The 25,647-nt window shown below is 37.9% G+C and overlaps 1 protein-coding gene across 1 annotated transcript in view; it reads right to left on the bottom strand.

The window, feature by feature from the left end:
- The window catches only part of si:dkey-22o22.2 (neural-cadherin), a 249,114-nt gene that overhangs the window by 37,600 nt on the left and 185,867 nt on the right, over positions 1 to 25,647 (bottom strand). Inside the window, exons 13-19 of the mRNA XM_056475635.1 lie at positions 19,542 to 19,791; positions 13,681 to 13,808; positions 13,412 to 13,598; positions 10,620 to 10,763; positions 3,786 to 4,069; positions 1,758 to 3,375; positions 708 to 801 (exon numbers count right to left, since the gene is read on the bottom strand). Coding sequence (XP_056331610.1) covers positions 708 to 801; positions 1,758 to 3,375; positions 3,786 to 4,069; positions 10,620 to 10,763; positions 13,412 to 13,598; positions 13,681 to 13,808; positions 19,542 to 19,791 — 2,705 coding nt within the window. The remainder of the gene's footprint in view (positions 1 to 707; positions 802 to 1,757; positions 3,376 to 3,785; positions 4,070 to 10,619; positions 10,764 to 13,411; positions 13,599 to 13,680; positions 13,809 to 19,541; positions 19,792 to 25,647) is intronic.

Raw genomic sequence — 25,647 nt, 5'->3', positions numbered from 1 at the left:
TGCTTGGCCCTGTAACTTCAGACATTGTGCAGCAAGGTCGCTAAACTCACAGTAGTCACAGCTCAAATTAAATTCAATCATGTTCATATAACAGGAATAGAGTTCCACCTCAATGGTAACCTTCAGCGCCGGTGCCAAATTAGCTACTTAACTGTCAAGTAAGCAAATGAAAAACTGCTTGGATCGAAGCTATGCTTTCAGTGCCAAGAGATGTGTCACACAAGCTAGCATCAAACTGCTAATGTATTAATGTGTTAATTATCCAAATTAATGAGAGCGGATCCTGCATAACACACCGTCGGGCACAGCTTTGGATGGAACTTGAAATAGACTGTGATTGAACTCAAGACTAAACTGATTGAGTTGGCACTGGTTGTTGGAGTGCTAGCATAATCGCTTTGCTTAAAGGTGCTAGCGCTGGCATGAGCCACAGAATCTGGTTTGGACAAAGACCATCACTTAGATGCAGCTCTTTTGAGAGAGCCAATGTAATCTTTCTTATGGGTTAGTAGGTGAGAATTCATGTATCACTTCAGAGCAAATTTTGAAATTAAAAAGAAGAGTGACAGGCAAGATGTCAGTGAGCTAATATGCACGGTCTCATCCTTTATCTTCCCCTCGCTTTTGTTCTTTTTTTTTCTTCCCTTGTAGGTGTCACTTGACACACAGCGGAGTTTGAATCAAACTTCAATAGAAGATCAAAGCACCTGGGGGGTTTGCCTTCGAACTTGTAAACCTTCTCGCTCCAGTCATCAAGGTCAGGGGATTGAACCTGTCCAAGTACCGTCGTGGGGAGTGTACCTGGGGAAAATACATAATGAGGTTAGAGAAAAGCTACCTCCATCCAGGCTGTGCGATACCTGCGGCGATGCGTGCCTGTGTGGGAGGGTGGAGGAGAGGTATCTTTAAGGAGATAAGCAAAAAGCAGAGCATCTCATTGGCACATATGGGCCCACTTAAACAGCACAGTGGGGGGGATGCAATGCTATTAGCATGCAACATTGCCATTTCTCCAAAAGGCAAAACGAAACACTGTAATCCTGTTAGTCATGAAATCAACATCCTTTAAAATGCCTCGTGTTTATGTGCTTCTTAAACCTGGGATTAAAGCAAATTGTTAGCATCATGCCATGTTTGAGCTACATGACAAATTCTTATTAGAACGCTAATGCATGAGAGGGCTAATGCAAGAGGAAAATGCTAAAAATATATATTGAGATTGGTTAAAGCTTAACAGACAGTGTTTTGGACATGTAACGTGGCAAAACTAATGTTATACATTTACCATGAAACATCATGTAGATATCTTAAACTATTGTAAATATCATGCTGAATATTGCAACACTTTCAAATTGTGCCATGGTATTAAAATAACATAGTTATTAAACATTTACCAATGTATAAGTTGTTAATTTCGATTACATTTTCATCATAATTTACGTGACGAACAAGTTTCTACTGAAGAAAACTAGACAAAAACTAAATAAAAATTTAGGGATGATGATGACTATAATAAAAATATACTGACATTTTCGTTGACTAATAAAAACGAAACAAGAATGTGATTGAGGGACGTTCTTTGAAAAATAATCAATCAGAATCAATATTGGTGTGTGATGGTTAAACTCTGGTATTTTGAACATGTAATATCATAGTATTTTTAAACAACCATGGCGTATTATGTGCGAGATATGTAAATACCATAGTCAGTATATTTTACCATAGTAGCAAGATTATGACATTGCTTTAGAACATACCTTGTATGTTGTATACTATAAACTCGCTGTGTCCAGGTGCATGAGGATGGTCATTTTTATCTCCAATTATGACGGTAAGTGTGCTGGTTGAGCTCATTGGAGGAGAGCCACTGTCAATCATCAGGATGGGGAGAAGATACTGTTTCTGCTGCTCCCGGTCAAAGCTGCGAAGAGCGGTAATCATTGCACTGCCGTTCCTCATATCAGTCAAGTTGAAATTGGTAACATCAGAGGTCAGCATTAGCAGACGGATAGAAAAAGGCCCTCCATTGGATGATGTGTCTCTGTCAATTGCATGCAAAAGAGTAGATGTATCATTCATGTGAATGACTTGTGGCGCAATAGTGTTCTCCCACACAATGGGCCGATATGGAGCCTCAAACTCTGGTCCATTGTCATTGACATCCTGTACAGTCACTAGCACAATGGCAGAGCCAGTCAAAGCAGGGCTGCCCATGTCTGTTGCGAGGATCATAAGCCTATGTTGAGCCACCTTCTCCCTGTCCAGAGAGTCAGCAACTACAACCCAACCACTCTTATCCACCAGAAACTGCTGAAAGGGGTCAGATTCAGGGGCAATACTGTAAGTGAACCTCCCATTTTGACCAGAGTCCAGATCCATGGCTGTCACCTGTGCCACAATGGTGCCCACAGGGACATCTTCAAACATGGAACCTGCCTCGTAGAACTGTGGGAAAAAGACCGGAGCATGATCATTGGAGTCTTCCACCTGAATGATGCAATAGGCCAGACTGAAGAAGTCAGCATCCTCTACTTTGACTGTCAAGTTGAAGGTACGCTCATGTGGCTTCTCAAAGTCAATCTTTTTCTTCAGCCTCACTATACCACGGCGGTTCACTTTGTCAGTCTCTATGAAGAACTTGCGGTCGTCATCTCCACCAATGATGCTGAACGTCATTACTGAATTTTCACCTTCATCACCGTCCGTGGCAGCTACTACCATTACCTCACTGTTGATGTCCAGGTTTTCTGACATGGAGGCCATGTAGACCTTTTGAGTGAACACCGGAGGATGATCATTTACATCCGAAATTACAATAGTAGCAGTTCCTGTTCCCGAAAGTCCTCCTCCGTCACGAGCTTCCACCACAACAAGATATCGATCCACCACTTCCCGGTCCAAGGAACGCAGGACAGTATAAATGGTACCAGTGGTTGGGTTGATGGAAAAAAGGTTCAGATTTATCTCATTGCGCACATTCTGCACAATTCGGTAGGTAAGAATGGCATTCTTGCCAGCTTTTGGATCATCTAGATCAGTGGCCCGCATTTCCATGATGGAGGTGTCGGCTGGTGAGTTCTCAGGCACATGACCCAAAAAGCAATTGTCTGTTGCACACAGGAAGACTGGAGCATTGTCATTGATATCCTGCACATCGACTAGAACATCAGCAAACCCGGTAAGACCTGCTCCATTCTCATCTGTGGCAAGTACGAGGAATTGCCAGGCCGAGCGAACTTCACGATCTAATCGCCGTTGGGCGAAGATCCTACCATTGATCTCATCTATGGTGAATTCGCTACCAGCTCCCTGCCCGTGTAGAGAATAGCGCACTGCACTCTGGTCTGCCTCCTGATCTGGATCTGTGGCTGAAACCTGCGAGAGGCACAGATGGGAAAAAACAGGCATGCATATTAGAATTCAACACACTAGTCACAGAACACATGAGGCAATTAAAAGTTAATAGTCGCAGCAAAGAAAAGCTGATGGTTCTCTCCGCCTCTTTTCCGGTGTGTTTATTCGAGACCTTTGAAGTCTATTTTTACACTGACAGCACAATAGACAGCAATATTGAGAGGAGAATTAAAACCATGGAAGGGTGTGCCAAAATATTGATTTAAACAGGCTTCTTTCTTTCTTTCTTTCTAAGCTTTAAACTACATGAGGACATTAATAAATATTGTACATCTCTTCAGGAAATTCCATACTGAAACTGGAACAAGTTCCATCTACAACATTATTGCAATTGTTGCTTTGCATTACTGATGTCTGCTTTGACCTCTTACCTCTAGCACAAGAACTGGAAGCTCTGTAAGTTCCTCCATGACGCTGGCGTGGTACTCAGTCTGAGTGAAAAGGGGTGCCTCATCATTCTGGTTGATGACATTAATGACAACCATTGTTTGGTTTTCCCACTTTCCATCCGACGCGACCAGCCGTAACTCGTAGCGCTGCACCTGCTCATAGTCGAGCCGCTGGGCAATGAATATCGTGCCAACCTCTGGCTCCACATCGAATGTGCCCATTGTGTTCCCGGAGGTAATCTGGTACCGCAGTTTGGCATTGGCACCTGTTTGGGGGGTTTGGGAAGTGTTAGCATACTAGGAAGTGTTAAGCTTGGCTGAGCTGGATAAAAAGAGAATGTCAGCATTAATCTGTGCTCATTTGATGAGGATTACATAAAGGACAAGGCGGCTCTAATACACACAGGCATGATATGATTGTGCTTAAATATGGAAATCAACATACATATGAACACAATATGTCACAAACAAACTGTGCATCTTTTTTTTACATAACACACAGACAATACTTGATCAAAACATAATTAAACTAATCCAATTTTATCTTTTGAATGTAATAGTTTGGATATGAAATTGAAAATGCATCTTGTTTTAAACAATCACCATTGTCTATCTTTCCCTGTTCTGCTTGTAGAGGTCCATCTATTAGCCCAATGACGAAACAAACAGCATGATCGAAGGTTAAATGCATGTAAGCCTTTTCTAGTGCTTTTTTATTAGAATTTATTCATATTGGTTTTTCAGCTCAGAATTTAATCTGACTCCAATTTTAAGTGACTGTCAAATTTAGACTGTATTTCTAATTGTAGGAACGGATCACATCGTTTATGACTCAATTTAGAGTTTTGATCTATATCTGATCCCATACTCTTCAGATATACGTTCATTAGGGACCAAACGCTGCCCCGGGATTTGCGTACATTCTCACAGACATTATCCTGCCACTCTGAAGTTAGTCAGAGGGTGTAGAGTTAGCTAATACTTAAATAGTCTGGTTGCCAACTGCTCACTTATCCTAAAAAAAGTAGTAGATTTAGTCACTTTCATACAACTTGCTAATATCAGTGATTAGATGATTAAAAGATCTCCATGCTGTCATGGCCAAAACGTGTGTCTTTAGAATCGAAAATCTAATCATGTCGCATCATAATGGTAGCGCAGACTCCACTTAATCTATTGGATATAAAAGATTTAAGGAGAATTCAGAATGAATCAAAACTTAACACTTCATTTTCCAGATGAAAGTGTATCATGCCTTTTTACAGAATCAAAGAATTCAGAAATGTGCTACATTGATTTCAAAGATAAATCCAGGAGTTATGCATGTATAAAATATGTTGTAGCATATAAATCCCTGAAAGCTCAGAATTTCATATGCTGCAATGGGGCATCTTGCCTACAAGATTCCAATCACTCTTCTCACACCATTCCCTTTCATACTCAACTCAGAACAAACAGCCGTAAACAACAAAAGCTCCCTTGCCTGTTAATGAGTTCTCTATAGGGGGGACAGGGGCATCGCTAGACCCAATAAAAATCGCCAGTGCTCCAGTAAATGCTTTGAGATATGATTTACTTGTTATGCAAGTGTATTTATTAACAGTGGTATTTCCGAAATAAAGACGTTATTCTCTATGTGCAACCGAATCAACTCTGGTGAAAGCAATGTGTTTAATCAAATCTCCGCATGTGTGTAGAGATCTCGCACGCCTCTCGCACGCGCTGCTCTTCTCCCAGTGCGAGTCCCGGTAGTTAACATACACGCCAAAAAACTTGTAAAACTAGAGTAACAGCCTTTTTTGTTTTGCAAGTCGACAAAACTAAAGCTTAAACATTACTTTTTTTGATCTTACTAAGCATGCCTCCTGATAGATTTTATTTGTATGAAGCAAAAAGGAGGGATAACGAGGTAAAGACTTAATAAACCTAATTCATTGCCATGTGTCAAGTGTAAGACAACAGATAATTCTATAAAACATCTTTTTTTTGTACTTTATTGAATTGTCTATAGAATTTAATTCAAATTAAAACTTATGCAAAATATTTCTTAAATGATCTTAGCACATCACTCCAGTTGTGTCTTAACATTGTTTTCCAGTTACATTTAAGATTATTTAGAATAATAATTGTATAATAACAACAATACTTTTATTTATTTATTTTATTTATTTATTTTTTTTGATGGGGGGTGGGGGGAAGGGGGTGCGTGCCCCAGTAGAGCTTTATGTCTAGCAACCCCCCTGGGGGGGGGGAAGAATCTGGCAAAGATTTTATCGAAGCCAAAAACCAAATCAAGTGAAATTTAACAGGGAAATTAAGACCTCTTTACCAATCACACAAGACATTTTAAATGTGGTTTGATACCAAACATGAATGCAAGGCTAAAAGATACACCATATTAAAACCTTGGACATTTTATGTGAAATGTGAGTGATCTGCTCTGATGGAGAAAGGTAACTCAAAGGTCAAGAAGGGGGGCTTGGAGTGAAAGGAGAGGAGTGAGCTTTCTTTCATTCCCACCTGGTGAGGTGTAGCTCTGTGTTTCCAGCCTATGCTTGTATTGTCAACACTCTCAGGATGATTTGAATGGAACAGCTGAACAGCTGGTTTCCTGATCTTCTTCTCAAGTTTATTGTTTTAGCGCCTGACAATTCTCGTGGTCTCATCTCGTAGAATTCGTCACAACAGTTCTCAGGGTTTGATATTATGGAGAGACTTAGCCATCCTTACATGCTGCTCTCCGGTTTGACCCCAACATGATTTACCCACCATGGTACACTGTAGCGGGGACAAGGATTTAGTTTTCTGCCAGCTCTGTTTACCAGTCCGGATCAGATTCTATGAGACAAACACCATCTGGGTGTGATGTGTGAGGATTTCATTAGAACGTGTAGCGCTCATCCTGGCTATGGCCATCACGGATATGAAGTGTGATGTGCTGTGACACTTGCTGAGGGGAGTTCTAGCGATTTTGCCAAAAGCAAGCTTTCTTAATGACCAGCCGGGCCATATGGCGGCCCTCCCTACAGGGCCAACCAGGTTAAACCTAACTACTGTGATCTATAGGATGGTCGCAGCCAATGAAAGACAGCTGAAAGTCTAGTAGACCTTGTGCTCAATCGGCTATTGAAGAAAGTTCAGCATGTTTTACATATTCCATCTTGGAAATCAGTCTGGAGTTTAATGAACAGCTCAAAGAGGGCACTGCTAATCAGCTTTAGGAAACACTTAACAGGACCATAAAATTCCTCCTCTCCTCCAAATCAGCTCCTAATTATTCCTATTCCCCATTTTCATCCCCAGCGTAATAAGAAATATTGCATTTTAATGGCGATCTCATTCATTGTGCCTTCCAAAGCAGGACGGGGACAGAGGGACATCAAGCTTCGATTTGCATTCCCCTTCGTGACAGTCGTGAGATATTAGCTGTCGCTTGGCTCCGGACTGTCCATCCAGCCGTGGCAGGTCACGTCACCCTTCTCTCCTCCACAACGGTGCGGGCGCCTCATCGTTAATGAGCTATCAGACACCTGCACATCTCCATCCCGCTGCCCCTGTCTCCTTCATCGCAGCCTGCTTGTTGACACGGCTCCACGCCACAGCTAATTTGTCATGCATATGTAACAGGTGAAGCCGCACCGCCGTGAGAGGCATTGCGCTCCCGCCTGTTTGTTTATGTTGACAGATGAGCCGAAGTCGCCATGCCCTGATGGAAATCAGACCGAGATCTGGTGGAAGAATGGTGTCACTGAGATGTGTGGAGGTGACAGCCTCGAATATTCTACAGGCGAAGGATGAGAAATGAGGGGGTGGGCAGACAGGCAGGCTGCCACGCTACATTGGACGGATAGGTGATTTGTCCAAGCCTGTTGTGCTCAGATTAACAGGACCGACTCTATGGCTGTCGGAGTTCCAGAACTCACAAAATCAACACTCGCAAGTCACTCAGTAATCCAGAATATGCTAATTCAACTGACCACAGAGAGCTCGCTAGGCTAATTCAAAGCTGCTCATATATTCACATGGTTTCTGCTGCTAAGGTGGTGTTTTCAGGCAGATCATCTGAAGGATACGCGGCTCTCTAAAGACATAAATAAAACATTGACTAAACAGCCAAGTTTCATTCCTGAGGTCAAACAATGCATAGCATTAGGCTAAAGTACACTGTCAGCAATGCTCGCGCACATGCTAATTTTGCCATCTTGTATATTACATGGACAAAAATACACAGGCTGCTTTCTGTAAAATGGTGTAATAGTGATGGTTACATCATTGCAAAGTCTGTACACTACTGAAATAAACATGAACTCCCTGCAATTTCAGCCTGCCCTTGAGGGGTTCTGCATACTTTGGTAACAATACCAAAGTAAGCTGCTGTGTTGAGCGGTTAGGACAACAAAACTGCATGTTGCCCTTCTCTTCGCCTCTCTGTGTCTTAAAATCTTAAATATACAGTTTGTGGAAAATGTGAAATTCTGTTAGCATTTGCTCATCCTCATGTTGTTGTGAAAAAGGGCTCTTGTAGTTAAAGTGACAGATACCGTCAAAAATACCGTCACAATGTTGGGGAAGATACCTTGGAAATGTAATAGATTACAGATTACAAATTATCCTATTTAAAATGTAATAAGTAGTGTACCAATTCAATTACATTATAAAAGTGAAGTAACTGATTGCATCTGATTACTTTTAAGTTTCTAATGGATATTTTCAGCTAAATCATTTTTCATCACTTGAATTAAGATTATATTAATTTTATTTTAAAGTACAGACACCACAACACCAGACCTTATAACAACAACAAAAAAAGTTTACTGTTTTAGTTAGTTGTGCAGGGTGATTTTTGTGGCATTTGCAATAAAAAATCCATATAAGCTATTTTTTCAATTTTCATTTTTAAATCAAAACAACTTAAATCCAAGTCATGGTCTTTAGCCTCCTTATTAAAGCAACCGAGCCCCATCCACAGAATCGCCGGTTCGATTCCAGCTCAGACCGGGTTGGGTGCATTAAGACTCTTTTTGGGTTGCGCACACATTTTAGTTCATCTAGCTTTCTTATTGCCCAGGAGATATATTTCTCATTTTACTTGATGTACTAAAATAACTGAAAACAAAATAATAAATTGTTGTACAAACTGTACAAAAAAAAATTATAATTATCAACCACAACTATGACAGAATCTCAGTGATATTAAAATAACATGGTTGTGCATTTGTATCAAATATTTGTAGCAAATTACATAAAATATGAATTATTCCTCAGTAACAACCGGTTTCATGGCTCTAATGTGGTGATATTTCTTTACATTGTTCATCTAGAGAGGACTTAGAGAAACTTGTTCATGCTTTTATCACCAGCAGGGTGGATTACTGTAATGGCCTCCTCACTGGCCTTCCCAAAACAGCAGTCAGAGAGTTGCAACTCATCCAGAACGCTGCTGCCAGGATTCTGACCAGAACCAGAATCACACATGTTCTCAAGTCTTTACACTGGCTCCCAGTTACATTCAGAATAGATTTTAAAGTATTTATTTATCTATAAATCACTAAATGGTCTAAGACCTCAATACATTACAGATATGCTCACTGAATACAAACCTAACAGAACACTCAGATCTTTAGGATCAAATAAACAAGAAATTCAAAGAGTTCAGTCAAAGCAGGGTGAATTCACCTTCAGCTACTGCGCCCCCTGCTGCTGGAATCAGTTTCCAGAAATGATCAGATGTGCTCCAACATTAGGCACAGTCAAATCAAGACTGAAAACACATCTGTTTAGCTGTGCCTATACTAAATGAGCACTGTGCTACTCCAGACAGATCACACTATAATGCCTTTCTTTTCTTTTTCATTCTTTTAAATCCTATTTTAAAACTTTTTAATCTGTTTTTAATCATTTTTATTCTTGTTTTTATTTTCTTATACTTGACTCTTTTATTTCTGTTTATGTAAAGCACTTTTGAATTAATTTAAATTGTGTATGAAACGCGCTATATAAATAAACTCGCCTTGGCTTTTTTATGAAAAAATCACTCATTACAAAAATGTTCTTTTGTGTTACACAGAATAAAAAAGAAATTACAGATGGCATGAGTTTGAATAAATAATGACAGAATGTTTATTTTTGGAGAAAACATTCTGTATCTTTTGTTAGCAGATGGAATGATTTGAAAGTTTTGTTATTTGACTGACACACAACAGAGGGAGGAATCTGTGCAGCTTGTTTAATACACTTGTTATTTTCCTTCTCATTTAATCTCTGGTTAAGCCACCAAGTAAAGGCTCCCAAGAGTTTTGTCAGAAATCTGCCATTACACACGACTTTTATCATTTCTGTATATATATTTCAAAAGGGCAGAGCCGCATATCCCGATCCATTTAAAAATCTCAATGGCTGTTTGCCTAGACTCTCAGATGCCGCGCATCTCATGTAAATTTCTACACAAAATCTTTCACACATGGGTTTACTTCCATCATTAAAGAAGGCCCGCTACTTATTTAATTCTTTTTCTTGAAGACAACAAAGAAAAACAAATCAAAGAGACAAACATCAAATGGGGTGCTGAAATTGTTACTCCCACATTCACCGCAGAGATTTGCTAACAAGCTCAGCACAAACAGAAGCGAATTTTCCACCTAGATTTATTTCGCTCAATATCTTTTTGCAGCCCCTCCTTCTCCTTCTCTGTCAAAAGTATCAGTGGGCTGTCAGATAGAAGCCAAACAAACAAATCTAAAACAACAAAACCACAAAACTAAAGACAAGTGATAGAATAATATATATGACATGCCTACATACAACAAAAAAAATTACCTTCATCTTCATCGTTAGCTGTAACAGTAATGACCACGAAGCCCACTTCCTTGTCTTCCTCCACGCTGATCTCATAAACCGGCTGAGAAAAAGCCGGAGCATTGTCATTCACATCCGTGACAAAAACCCTCACGTAGGCTGTGTCTATGGGGCAGAAGAGGTGCGTATTACTTCCAGAGTACATCAATATGGAAAGTATCTCAAGAGGAAAGACGTTCTTTATGGATAATTAATTCATTAATCAAACCAAGATGCGACAACAAAATAAAAACAAGTCATTGGATTCATTGTATAGTGACGATTAACTATCGTCAAAGCACAAATTAACATGCCTATATATTGTATGTTTAAACTAAAGTGAAAAAGCTTGGGGTTTGTAAGACTATTTTAATTAAAAAGTTATTATCATCCTAATTATCATTAAGGCTTCATTTATAAGATGAAAAAGTAATATCAACAATAAACATTATTAAAATATTAAAATGAGCTGTTATGTATTTCTGATGGCAATTTTTTTCAGCATCCTCCATAAATGATTTTAATTTGGTGATTTTTTCTTATTATTTAAATAAACACTCTACTTTTATTGAAAATAGACTCGTTTTACAACTCCACTAGAATTAAATTTGGAATTTTACCATTATTTAATCCATTTAAAAATGGAAAAATTGTAAAACTTTTAGCTTAGCTTAGCATAGATCATTAAATCAGATTAGACCGTTAGCATCTCACTCAAAAATGACCAAAGATATTCAATAACTTTCCTATTAAAAGCTTATCTGAAGTTACATTCTGTAGTGTAGTTACACTAAGACCAACGGAAGATTAAAAGTTGCTATTTTCTAGGCTGATATGGCAATAGGTACTACACAAGGGGTGTCCTGGATGGCCGGTGTCCTGGAGAATTTAGCTCCAACCCTAACCAAACACACCTGAAACTAGCTAATCAAGCTCTTACTAGATATACTAGAAACTTCCTGGGAGGTGTGTTGAAGCATGTTGGAGATAAACTCTCCAGGACACCAGCCCTCCAGGACAGAGCTTGGACACCCCAGAATAATATATAGTCTCATTCTAACATATCAAAAAACTTTAGTTGCTGCTACCATGATGAAGCAGACGCAATAATATTATGCAGCCCCTGAAAATCGGCCATCGTGTATTCTAGTTCAGATTAGGGTTGTCACGATACTGGAACTCGATCCCAATTGGTACTGAAATTTTAGAAACGTCCATTTCCCGACCATATCTTTTAAGCTCTGTTGAGCACGTTGTTAAACAGCGATGATTTGCCATTGTGTTCACGTTCTTATTGACTGTGATTGGCCGTGAACGGCATCAGTTTACCGAACTCACCGCTGTTCACTGAGTGGAACAGATACAGAGACACTGGAGCATTTTAAAGCCACAAAGATCAGCTGGTTTGTTTATATAAGCTGACATATAAGCGATCTGCTGATGAATCGACTGATCTTCACAGCTGTAAAATGCTCCAGTGTCCCTGCATATGTGGTTACACTGAGTAAACAGTGGTGAGTTCGGTGAACTGATGACCTTCACAGCCAATTACAGTCATTTCTGTTGAGCTCAAATGTTAGCAGGAAATGGACTTTTTAAAATTTCAGTACCAATTGGTATCGAGTTCCGATTGGTATCGAATTATCATGACAACACTAGTTCAGATAGATATTTCAGGATGTGTACCTTAGTAAATATGTTCTAAATCATCTCTCACAAATGTGTCCATGCTTGCAAGGTAAATTTTTTAACTAAATGCCTACAGTCTAATCCGATTCATGGATTTATGCTAAGCTAAGCTAAATGTGCTCCCAACAGACCCAGAGATTGGCTGAATGGATTAAAAATGGTAAAACTCAACTATTTAACTCTAGGGGAGTTGTAAAAATGAGCGTTTTTTTAATGTGGAGTGTTTGTTTAAAGTTGAAAACGGTTATATTTTTTTCAGGATCTTAAAAAGAGCAGCATTTTGTTGAATCAATAAAGTCTTTAATGTCACATTTTAGGGGCGACACGGTGGCTCAGTGGTTAGCACTGTTGCTTCACAGCAAGAAGGTCGCTTGTTTTAGTCCCGGCTGGGTCAGTTGGTATTTCTGTGTGGAGTTTGCATGTTCTCCCCGTGTTGGCGTGGGTTTCCTCCGGGTGCTCTGGTTTCCCCCACAGTACAAAGACATGCGCTTGAATAAACTAAATTGACCGTAGTGTATGTGTGTGAATGCGAGACTGTATGGGTGTTTCCCAGTGATGGGTTGCAGCTGGAAGGGCATCCTCTGTGTAAAACATATGCTGGATAAGTTGGCGGTTCATTCCACTGTGGCGACCCCTGATGAATGAAGGGACTATTCACTAAAATTAATGAATGAATAAATGTCACATTTTAATTGACGCATATTTGCAAAATTAAACTATTAACTTCTAAAAAAAACCCTCCAGACTTTAACAAACTTATTTAGCTGTTATGAAAACATATTTACAAGACTGTGGTCTTCTTGGAAAGTGTTAATGAGAAACTATTATTCGTGAAAACTTGTAATGATTTATTCCATAAAATGTATTAAACATCTTAATGAATGTTTAATATTGCAACTGTGGACTTATTGTATTAAACGCGCCCTAAATTGCACGCAAATCCCTAGGACGGCATTAGTTCTTCATTAGGCATGACTCATTGAAGTCTTAATGAATGGAGTCCCTGCTGGAGGCTGCTGTGGCCTGTCTTTAATTGGTGGAGGGGAAAACCAAGTTGTGAAGAAGACATGCTTGATGGATCACACCTGTGTTGGGTTGGCCCTGCTGACCGGGTCGGGCTGATTCGGAGCTGTCCTGAGACTGGACTTCGATCAAGTACGAGCCTTTCTGCTCACGGTCAAAGGTGGCCCGCGTGTGGATGATGCCTGTGTAGGAATTAATGCTGAAGAACTGCGAGTCGCCGCTTTGGTCCTTTAGAATGATGTAGTTAATCTGAGAAAAAAAAGAGGATTTCGAAAAGACCTTGTTGCAAAGGCCAAACAGACATGGGTTTTAGAGCTGAAACGAGGCTCACCATGCCATGAAGACCAGAGTCTAGATCAGTGGCTGAGACCTGAGCCACTGATGTGCCGATTTCTGCCCCTTCTGGAACCGTCGCTTCATACGTGGATGACATGAAGAAGGGAACATTGTCATTCACATCTGGAGGAAAAAAGATGAAGAGCGACTGAAACATTACTGAAAACAACAGTGGAAATGCTAGACTAGTGGCAAGCATGGTTTTACAGTACATGTAAATACAAGTTTTAAAAAGTAATAAAAATAGAAGGATATTTTAATTGCAAGTGATGGGACCTGCAAGCAAATGACCCTCTTTTTTTAAACTATATTCAATAATTTTTAGATTGATACGGTGGTCTTCAGATCCATCCCAGCAAGGATCAACATCTATCCCTTTCCTCATTACTTTATTAATATGATTATTTTAATCAGTAATTAATATTTGAAATGATTTTGAGTAATGAATACTGTAAAACATTAGCTAATTTAGGAATGTTCAGTTGAAGTGTCTTTATTCCTGTCTTTGTGACTCAAAACTCTATTTTCAGGAGCTACCAAACCAAGTGATAGGTCCTCGAGACCTCTTGAGTGGAACTGCATGGCCTGATGACTGGAAACAATTGTTCCTATTGTAATTTGCTGTGTGTTAATTATGATGCTGAGTTAAAGTGATTTTGCTATTATTTTTATGTTTTAATTCTGTTAAACTGTTAATTCTAATAAACTGATTCCCTTTTTGTAAAAAGTGTGTAGTAAGACTAGTAGTATTGTACCGGTTTTTAACCAGTTTTGATAAGACAGCTGAGAATACACTCAGCCTTGAATACAACTACAAGGAACAGATTGTGCTGTGTGTGTTCTATTCCTTTATGGATCATTTCACAGGTCTGGGGCCAGCTTTGAAGTGTCTGTCTGACATTTGTATGCTTGATATACTGAGATATCGTTCATAATTGTATGCACAAACACACACACAGGCGTGGAAATTTTCTTAGTCTATATGTATGACACAGTTAATAATGTTCTGTGAGAGTATAATTGTTGTTGTTTTGAGATTGTGAGCAGAGCGGCCTATGAACTCTTTAGAGTGTTGAAGCTGGCTTCTGCTGATGAAACGGCAAACTATCTTCAGTAAACTTCTTCTTTTTTTCATTGAATCTCTGACTCCGGCTCTTCTTCATCTCACAGAATGGTAATTTTTGGGTTAAATTGATGGTCAATTAAAACTGTTGGTCCCATGAACTGTCTGTATCTATTTGTATAGAATTTAATATTTGGCATTTGAAGCAAATAAGAAATGGCCGACTAATTGTTTAAAAGTTGGTTTCACGCTGGCTTATTATTGTTGAAGAAAACTAAAATTATTATTAAAATTTATTCTGATAAATACATAAATTAAACAAAAAAACTCAATATTTACAATAAAAAAATAAAATGAAAAGGGTTAACTGTAAAATAATTTTTGAAAAAAATATTTCAGCTAGGCTAAAAAAGATTTTTTTTAATCAAAATTAAAGTAACAAAAATGAAAAAAATCAAATAAATGATAAAATTGTGCCAACATTATAAAATTAATGACAAAAACACATTTCAGGCTTCTGCCACATCATTCTTGTTAATTCTTGTTTTAGTGGCAGAACGCAGACACTAGTCCTGTGTTGTCTAGTATTTTTACTGAGCACTCACATTTCCTGTTTGTTTTCGTCTTTGTATGAGCGTCGTCTTGGCCGCGCTTGGGCCATGGTCCGGGCGTGCATGGGATGCATGCTTGCATCCTGGTGTGTGTTGTTTTGTCTTTGTTTGTTTTGTTAATGCTTTCCCTATCAAGTTTGTTTTTGTTACATTTTATTTTTATAATAAAAACCCATACTATTTATTATATAAACAAAAAATAAACTATAAAAACTACAATAGTTACTCAACAATAAAACAACAAAACTACTGTTAAATGGCTAGAATTAAGGTGAGAAACAAGTTAAAAATTATTCTATTAACTCTATTTAAACCCACCAGGCACACAATGTCATAAGACGTTAATATGGTTAGATTTAGATCGTGACATCAGGTGACCAAAATTCAGAGTCAAGCTAGTTTAGTCAGTGTCTAAGGACAATGTTATTATGACGTCCAATAACGACATCAAATGATGTTGAAATTTGGTTAATTTTAGATTGCGTTGGAAAGTAACCAAAATCCAATGTCGAGCCAACATCTTAAATCAACGTCATATTGACGTCAAATAACTGACATTTATTCGTCATGTATGGCAACATAATAAAACGTCTGATAGATGTCATAGTGGTAACGTTCACACAACGGCAAGCTGTAACATCATTTGACGTTTATATTTGGTTGATTTTTGGTTGGACATTAGACATTGACGTCTGCCTGACGTTGGGTTTTGATGTCAACCCAATTTTCATTTCCAAACAAAATGCAACGTCCCCACGATGTTGGGGTACAACGTCAATCTGATGTCATGTTTTAACAATTTATAAAAAATGTATCACTTTCTGGCCATCAGATATTAGGCATAAATATATACATTGCGATCAGGATTTTTGAAAGTATTACATCGCTTTGTAAACATTTATTATTACCATTTGATGAGTATCGCAATACAGTTTGACAGAGCGATTGCACCCGGAAGCCGCTTCATGTGACGTCACACTTAACAAGGGGCTAGAAGTTTGCTAAATTAAATCTGGTCTCATTTCATTTAAAAATTAAGAAAAGATCAATAATTTTTTTCATACTTTGTGCACTGTGATGAAGTGTGGTGTGTGGTTCTGCATGTTCAAGCTAGACATTACTCTCGACATCCATACTCTTTAAGTATGTGTAGTAAAGTTTTAATGAGTGGAATCACTTAATGCAGGTTTATTGTTTAGATTCTTCTCAGTTCAGGGATTTCAGCCTCTCTAAACTTGTTTTTCCATGGGTTTATTGTCTCCTTTTCCTTCTATTTCAATCTCTATTTTCCTCTTAATTAATGCTGATGTGGTCTCAAGTGCTGTGCGTTGGTGCCAAAGCTCTTTACTATTCCTATTACACACACACACACACACACACACACACGCACACACACACACACACACACACACACACACACACACACGCACACACACACACACACACACACACACACACACACACACACAATACGCCTTCGCCTGTCACGCACTCATCAGCGATTTGCATTTCCACATACACTCGATGACAGCAGAGAACACTTTTGTGTACAAATGCACAACGGAGGCTAAATGAGCTATGAAGAAAGGGGGAAAAAAACATTAGCGTCAGCGCCTCAAACACAATCAGCGGATCAGATCAGACACTGCTGTGCTTCTGAGAAACTGCGCTGGCATGAAATGCTGATTGGTAAACTACCGCAAATGTGTTTACCTCTCCGAGGGCACACAGGCAGCATGGAAGCGGTTGTCGAGAAGTATTTGTAGTTTGCTAGTGAGACATGTCAACATGGACTATTATCATTGTGTCAGATTTTTGATATGTTTGTTCTCTTTCTTTCTCTTTGTATTGTACTAAATAAGTACCACCAGGGTTTTAGAGTGATTTCTGGACATAGTAATATATTTGTAGACAGATGCTGCTCTTTTGAACTTTCTATAGATAATTTTGCTTAAATAAATTCAGCCTGGTGGTTCATTCCGCTGTGGTGACCCCTGATTATTAAAGTGACTAAGTCGAAAAGAAAATGAATGAATGAATGAATGAATTCAGCCTTGGTGAGTGTAAGAGAGTTCATTCAAAAACATTAATAACGTCTCTTTAATGGTATGTGCCTGTCTGTATCTCTCACTCTCTCTCTCTCTCTCTCTCTCTCTCCCTCTCTCTCTCTCTCTATATATATATATATATATATATAGATAGATAGATAGATAGATAGATAGATAGATAGATAGATAGATAGATAGATAGATAGATAGATAGATAGATAGATAGATAGATAGATAGATAGATAGATAGATAGATAGATAGATAGATAGATAGAGAGTTTGTAGGTGAGATTGTAGTTGTTTCAATTTTAGGGTTTGTTTAGTGTTTGTATGATTTTAGATATGTGACTTCTGGAAAATTATTGACCTTTTTTTGTCATTGCCCACTGAGAGCACCCTGCTGACAGACACTTATTATGGATTCTGATGTCCCTACAATGCTTTATTGGGAAATATAATTAATTTTAGGTATATCTAATGACAATATTTGGTGGAAATCATCTGTTAATTTCTCCAGAGCAAATAGATTTGACTGCAATGTAAATGTTTTATTCACAAAAATGATTTTACATAAATTAAAAGCATTTTGTGAAAATAAATTAGCAAAATATGGGTGAAATTCTACACCACTGATTTTCAGTGTAACCAATAAGTTTTTTTTTTTTTTGGAAAAACAAAAACAATTATTTATTCTGAAAAATAATAATAATATTTTTCTTACATATTCATAAAAACTAGTGTTAAGGCAAGACCCAAGACTGTGGCAAGGCATAAAGGTTTATAATTACAATTAAAAGCTATTTCATGGCTGTAGTGTGATCTCTAAAATAATTCAAATATATTCTGAGATAAATACAGAAATAAAACAAACTAAAAAAAATCAATACAAATATAAAATGAATTAAAAAACATTAAAATAATGTAATTACATTTTTTTATAATTTAAAAAAAACCCATTTCAGGTACTTTAAATTAAAAAGGAAGTAAGAAAAATGAAAACTAAAATAAATATTTATGCAGTCAAAAAAAATTATGACAAAAACAGTTGAAATTTCTAAAAACTTTAAGTAAAATTAAATTTAAAACAAAAAAGTAAACTATAAACACTACAATATTTACTCAAAAAACTACTATATAACAGCTATATTCTTAGTGAGAAACAAGGGAAAAAAGAAACAAATACATTAATTATGAAAAATAATAAAGCAAAACATAAAGATTTATAATTACAATTAATAACTATTTCATTGCTGCACTGTGATCTCTAAATAGAGTCTTTTTTATGTGCCACCAAATAATTCCTGTTCTAAATATGCCAAACATGATTTTTTGGTATGTAAATTATTGGGTCACACTTTACAATAAGGTTCATTAGTTAATATTAATTATTGCATTTACTAACATGAACAAACAATGAACAAAACATTTACTATAGTATTTGTTCATGTTAGTTAACGTTAGTTAATGAAAATACAGTTGTTCATTGTTAGTTCATGTTAACTCACGGTGCATTAACTAATGTTAACAAGCATGGACTTGAATGTTAATAATGCTTTAGTAAATATTTAATTATGATCAATAAATGCTGTACAAGTGTTGTTCATGATTAGTTCATGTTAGTAAATGCATTAACTAATCAACCTCATTGTACAGTGTTACCAATTATTGTTACACTGAAGGACATTTTAGTGGGTTTTGACATCTAATTTTGTCTTGATTTTATGATGAAAAACTTAAACAGGGCAAATTCTTATATACAATAATAAAAAAAAACACTTGCATTTTTTCTTGCAACTTATTTTTTTAATTGTCTACAGAACGAACCATCGTTATACAATGACTTGCCTAATTACACTAACTTGCCTAGTTAACCTAATTAACCTAGTTAAGCCTTTAAATGTCACTTTAAGCTGAATACTAGTTTCTTGAAAAAATATCTAGTAAAATATTATGTACTCTCATCATGGCAAAGATAAAGAAATCAGTTTATTAAAACTATTATGTTTAGAAATGTGTTTAACAAAATAGAAACTGGGGTAAAATATACAGAGGGGCTAATAAATCAGGAGGGCTAATAATTTTGACTTTAACTGTATATTAAATGTAATTTACAGAAGATAAGTGTATTTGTCACCTGTGATGTTGACATAGACAGTGGTGAAGGAGGCCAGTGGTACAGCCGCCACATTCTGTACACGAACCCGGAGGGTAAAGAAACCGGTGGTCTCGTAGTCCAGATTCTCTGCCACCAGGATAGAAGCAGAACCGTCCCTCCGGTTGGGCTTGATGTAGAAGCGCACAGGCATGTTGGTCTCAGGAACCTGACCTTCCTCCAGGTTATACGTCACCCTTGGGTCACCAAGAGGAGATGTTGCCTTGATGGTCTGTGGCGGAAGAAAATGAGCTTTAGGTTTGCTGATAAAAAATTAAGTACTGCCTTCACTGTGAAATATAAGACCTTATAAAAAGCATGAGCAGAGAAATATGCAGCGAAATTTTGATGTGCATTTTTGGTTAGATACTGCTTGGCTGTGCTTTGCAACACTTTTCTCACTCCAAAATACATATTAGAGTAAGATGTAAGGACCTCTTCCCAAAGCTCTAACAGGATAATTAGCATTATTTGTTAGAAAGCATTTGAAATCAGCAGAAGCGTCCTTTAAGTGCCTGCTGACTGTAGCGTGTGAATACATTAGACACGGTTCAGCTATAATCCATCCAATTGCTTATCGAACTGATATTGACAGTTATGGAGTAACCTTCTGCAGTAGAAGTTTCCGGACTTCCTCCTTAGAGAATAGCGATTATATTGTATTCATTTACAATCCAAATAGACCCTTAAGAAAGAGTACCAGTGCGTTCATGAAAATACACAAAGAAATGATCTCAATGCCAGTTGACAACAGGGCCTAGACTGAAGTTACTGTCATGTTACCAAAAAAAAATACATCTGATTTGGGACAATCATTCAATTTACTTTGCTGTTAAAGGATTAGTTCATTCAAAAAATGAAAATTCTCTTATATATCACTCAGAACACACTCATCTTCATCTTCAGAACACAAATTAAGATATTAAAAGAGCTCTCTGACCCTCCACATTCCTGTTTTTTGTTCCTTTTCTTAGACTTGTGACCAGGGCCAGATTAAGAGCACATTGAGCCTGGGGCTACGGCAAGGGGCCTTTTTTATTTATTTTTTTATTTTTTACTTTTTTGGTATTTTTTTATAAACAAAAATATATATATACAGTATATTGTTGTTGTTATTATTATTATTAATAATTTACTAATTAATATTATTATCTAATATTCCACCATTTGATTTATATTTGATTATTATACATATATTTTTTCTATTTTATTAAAACAGGCCTGCAAGTAGGCTATATGTAATAAAGTAATGACATAATATGAACTTTAATAATAATAATAATAATACATTTTATTTATAATGTGCTTCTCTCAGTCCCAAAGTGCTAACAGAGATACAAGGCAAACAAATCAGAACAATAAAAACAGTCAAAAAATAAAAAGACCAGAATAAAATATGAACGATTCAATACAATTGGATGATAAAATTAACAAAAATAATCAATCTAGGTTAAAAGCAACGGTAAAAAGGTGAGTCTTAAGAAGTTTCTTAAAACATTTCAGAGAAACAGCATTCCTGATGCCGGTGGGTAGGCCATTCCATAACTTAGGCGCACTGTACGAAAAAGCACGACCACCCATAGTCTTCAGTTTACAGAGTGGCTGATCCGGCAAGAGTGCATATGAAGAACGAAGACTGCGGGTGGGAGTAACCAGAGTTACCAGGTCCCAAATGTAGTTAGGTGCTAGCCCATGCACTGCTTAGTATGTTAAAATCAGAGTCGTAAAATCAATACGTGATTTAACAGGAAGCCGGTGAAGTTACTGGAGTACAGGAATGATACGGTGGCGCGAGGAAGTATGTGTTAAAAGCCGTGCAGCAGAATTTTGAATGTTCTGTAAACATCTTAGACAGCTTGCTGGTAGGCCCCCGAAGAGTGAGTTACAGAAGTCAAGACGTGATGTGAAGGCATGGATAAGCGTTTCCGCATCAGGCCGTGATGAAAAATGTCTAATCCTTTTATATTAAAATTCAAACAGGCTGCAAAAGTCAGCAAAACAAAAAAACATTTGCAATACTTCCTAAATTAGTGCTTTATAATAAACAATATAAATAGGGGTTTACCTTTAAAACGTTTCTTTAGAACTTTAGCTGACCATAAATCCCTAATGATAGGATATCTTTAAAATTCATGTATATATCCAAAATGTTGTGGTCTTCTGAGTTACAGAAGGCTAGCATGTTTGAATTTTATTTTTTGTTCTACGACGAGCTTGGTTAGCCTATCTTTGACTGGTCAGTTCTCGTGGTAGTGATAAAATAAGGGACTGTCCTGGGAAAATTGGGGTATCTGATCACTCTTAAGGATGACTTAAACAGGGCTATTCAATATTCTGATTGGGCTACAGCCACTCCGAGCCCCAGTTTAGCACCGGCGTCACTGTTTTTGAACAGCAGTGAACTGAAAGGAATACTTCACATTATTGACGAGAGAAAGCATAACGCAAAGAGGCGTTTCCCGTGTCATAGCGCAAATTAATTCTTCAGCCAATCAAGGCCCACCTTCTTCCGTGGGCCCTAGGGCTTCAGCCTCACCTAGCCCTTATGCTAATCCGGCCCTGCTTGTGACCATTGCAATCTCTGGAGGATGAGGTAGCTCACTGATTTCATCTAACATCTCTTTCTTTGATTGTAAGATGAACGAATGACTAAATAATAATGGAATTTTCATTTTTGGGTGCAATAATCTTTTAACTTGCAAATGTGAGGGGACTCGAACTAGCCACCAGGCATCCTCTGGTTCCTCTTGTACAAAAGCCACAATACACTGTTTTTTTATTGTTGTGTGCAATGCAAATGAACCACACTAGAAGTGCAATGCCACAACCTCAAAGTCATTGTTTATTTGGTTTCAGCCAAAACCATGAGCATAGTGCTTGGACACAAGACACACAGCTAATTTAGGCTCGGAAAATCCATTATTACAGCTGGAACTTGTCTGCAAGGGGAATTTTTAGCTGACTAAAACATGTTTAACCCAAAACACCATCAACCAAATGACACTATAAAGCAAACAAAACATTCCAGTGACCATGCAGCCAACGACTCAGCAGAGCCAACAGTCAAAGTCAAAGACCTAAACCATGTATGGTCATCCAGAATAATAAATCCTTGGCATCCAGCACAGGTTATAAAACTTAGAAGACGAGTGAAAAGGTAGAGCGAAATCAAAGTGCAAAAAGAGAAAGTGAGAGAGGGACGGAGAAATGACAAGTTACAGAAGGAGAACTCAGTGTGTCAGAGAACATGGGTCCAGTCAGCCATTAAATCAACCCTGGCCATGATTGTGAGAGCATCCACCCACCGCAGCACAGAAAACAAGCACCTTAAAAGCTCTGTGGCTTTTGCTTCCTGCTTTTAAGGGTAGGCTTCGCAATCCGGTGTGTGTCCCCCAACAGAAATGACCTATTCAGTGAACTTATTTGCCAGAGTCACTTTGACAGAGCTCCTCTAACTTCCCTGACCTTTGCTACTTTCACAGTTTCTCTGTGACTCAAAAGTGATGCAGATTTCAGAAAGTGTGTTTAAAAAGCTACATTTTACAATATACAGCTCTTGAAAAAATGAAGGGACCCTTTATTAGTTATTAGTGGTTATTATTAGGTACGTGCTTTGCATAAAATGTTCACTTGTGTTTTATTTTTTCAAAAAAGCGTGTCTTCGAAATCTCAAATAAGAATATTATAATTTAGAGCATTTATTTGCACAAAATATGATAATAATTTATTATAATTTTATTACCTATTGTGATTTTCTACAAATAAATGCTGTGAATGATATTACTCTTAAGCTGCGGTCACACTGCACTTTTCTCCCCGTAGACTTTCATACGCACACGAATGCGTCAGACTGAAAATGCAAGGTCGTGCGGCAAGTTTCGCAGTTTGCTGCATTGGCAAGTTCAAGCTTGGTGAACTCTGACCTGTGAAATCGCATCACATGATTGCATGAGACCAATCGAGGATCAAAACATAACCTCTCTGGATAGAAATTTAAAATATGGAGCAATCGCTCGCTTTTTTAAGTCTAATAATCTTGTTAAATCCTCCCCTTTTTCGCAGCGCTGTACTACAGAATTTCGTACGCACAAACTCTAGTGTGACTGCAGCTTTAAAAAACATTGTTATCAGTAGTTTTTTTTTTTTTTAAATGATTGCCATGTGAATAATATGTAAATATTCACCAGCTACTTTATTAGCTACACTAGTACCGGGTTGGACCCACTTTTGCCTTCAGAACTGCCTTAATCCTTCATGGGATAGATTCAACAAGGTACTGGAAATATATTTTGATCTATATTGACGTGATAGCATCACACAGTTGCTGCAGATTTGTCGGCTGTACATCCATGAAGTGAATCTCCTGTTCCACCACATCCCAAAGGTGCTCTATTGGATTGAGCTCTGGTGACTGTGTAGGCCATTTGAGTACAGTGAACTCATTGTCATAATTTGTGCTTTATTACATGGCTGGAAGTAGCAATCAAAAGATGGGTACAACTGTGGTCATTAAGGGATAGACATGGTCAGCAACAATACTCGGGTAGGCTGTGGCATTGACGTGATGCTCAATTGGTACTAATGGGCCCAAAATATGCCAAGAAAATATCCCCCACACCATTACAACACCATCACTAGCCTACTAACTGTTGATACAAGGCAGGATGGGTCCATGCTTTCATGTTGTTGACACCAAATTCTGACCCTACCATTCAATGTTGCAGCAGAAATCCAGACTCATCAGACCAGGCAACGTTTTTCCAATCTATTGTCCAATTTTGGTGAGCCTGTGCAAATTGTAGCCTCATTTTCCTGTTCTTTGCTGACAAGAGTGGCACCTAGTGTGTTCTTCTGCTGCTGTAGCCCATCCACCTCAAGGTTGGACGTGTTGTGCATTCAGAGATGCTTTTCTGCATACTTTGGTTGTAACAAGTGGTTATTTGAGTTACTGTTGCCTTTCTATCAGCTCAAACCAGTCAGGCCATTCTCCTCTGACCTCTGGCATCAACAAGGCATTTGTGCCCACAGAACTGCCACTCACTGGATGTTTTCTCTTTTTCTGACCATTCTCTGTAAAAGAGATGGTTGTGCGTGAAAATACCAGTAGATCAGCAGTTTCTGAAATACTCAGACCAGCCGACAACAACCATGCCATGTTCAAAGTCACCTAAATCACCTTTCTTCCCCTTTCTTATGCTCGGTTTAATCTGCAGCAGGTCGTCTTAACCATGTCTACATGCCTAAATATATTGAGTTGCTGCCATTTGATTAGCTGATTAGAAATTTGCATTAACGAGCAGTTGGTCAGATGTACCTAATAAAGTATATTTGTGAATATGATACTGGGTATAAAATTATTCAGGATTTTTAAACAAATTATTATTCCAATTAAAGTAAATCATAATCCACCCGACTGCACGCTGAACTGATGTTGGCACTTAAGCAGTTAACAAGATAAAATAGTGTAAAATGAAACTCATAACTTGTAAGGCCTGAAACATCAAATAGTCACTCACACACTCTCTAAACAGCATAATTTACACCTAGGTGACATCAAAAAGCTCTCAGAAGTAACCTAGGCTAGTGCTCATGTCCAATGGGACACCTTACCTTCACTTCAAAGCCTTCATTTCAACTAATTCATCATGTAGTTGACATTTTTCCAAAGTGACTTACAGTGCAGTGAAGTGCAGTTTCTACAGGACAATCCACCTGGAGTAAACCGAGGTTACCTGTTTCGATCAAGAGTACAATGGTGGAAATTCACAGATTGACTGTTCTGGGATTTGAACCTTTATTTTTTCCTTCCCATATTGTTGGTTAACAAGTCGTGGGGTTCAACTATTCACACTATTCAAAGTTACCTCATTGAATAGAGCAGGAATCTGGTCAACTTTTAAATCCCAACCTGTCCAATCTTTCCTCCAAGAGTTTATTAGCAGACGTCTCTCAGGCTTGATGAGAACGGCGCTCTCATTATCCACACACACGAACAAGGCCCTTTAAATTACATCCTCAAGGTTGCAATTACTGCTTTTGAAAATGTGTTAATTAGCATTCCTTGAGATAATACCACAATGAGCTGACT

This window comes from Danio aesculapii, chromosome 16 (assembly GCF_903798145.1).
Source record: "Danio aesculapii chromosome 16, fDanAes4.1, whole genome shotgun sequence".
Lineage (NCBI taxonomy): Eukaryota > Metazoa > Chordata > Actinopteri > Cypriniformes > Danionidae > Danio > Danio aesculapii.
Note: the sequence above shows the minus strand (reverse complement) of the source record. Positions and strands in the feature narration are given on the sequence as shown.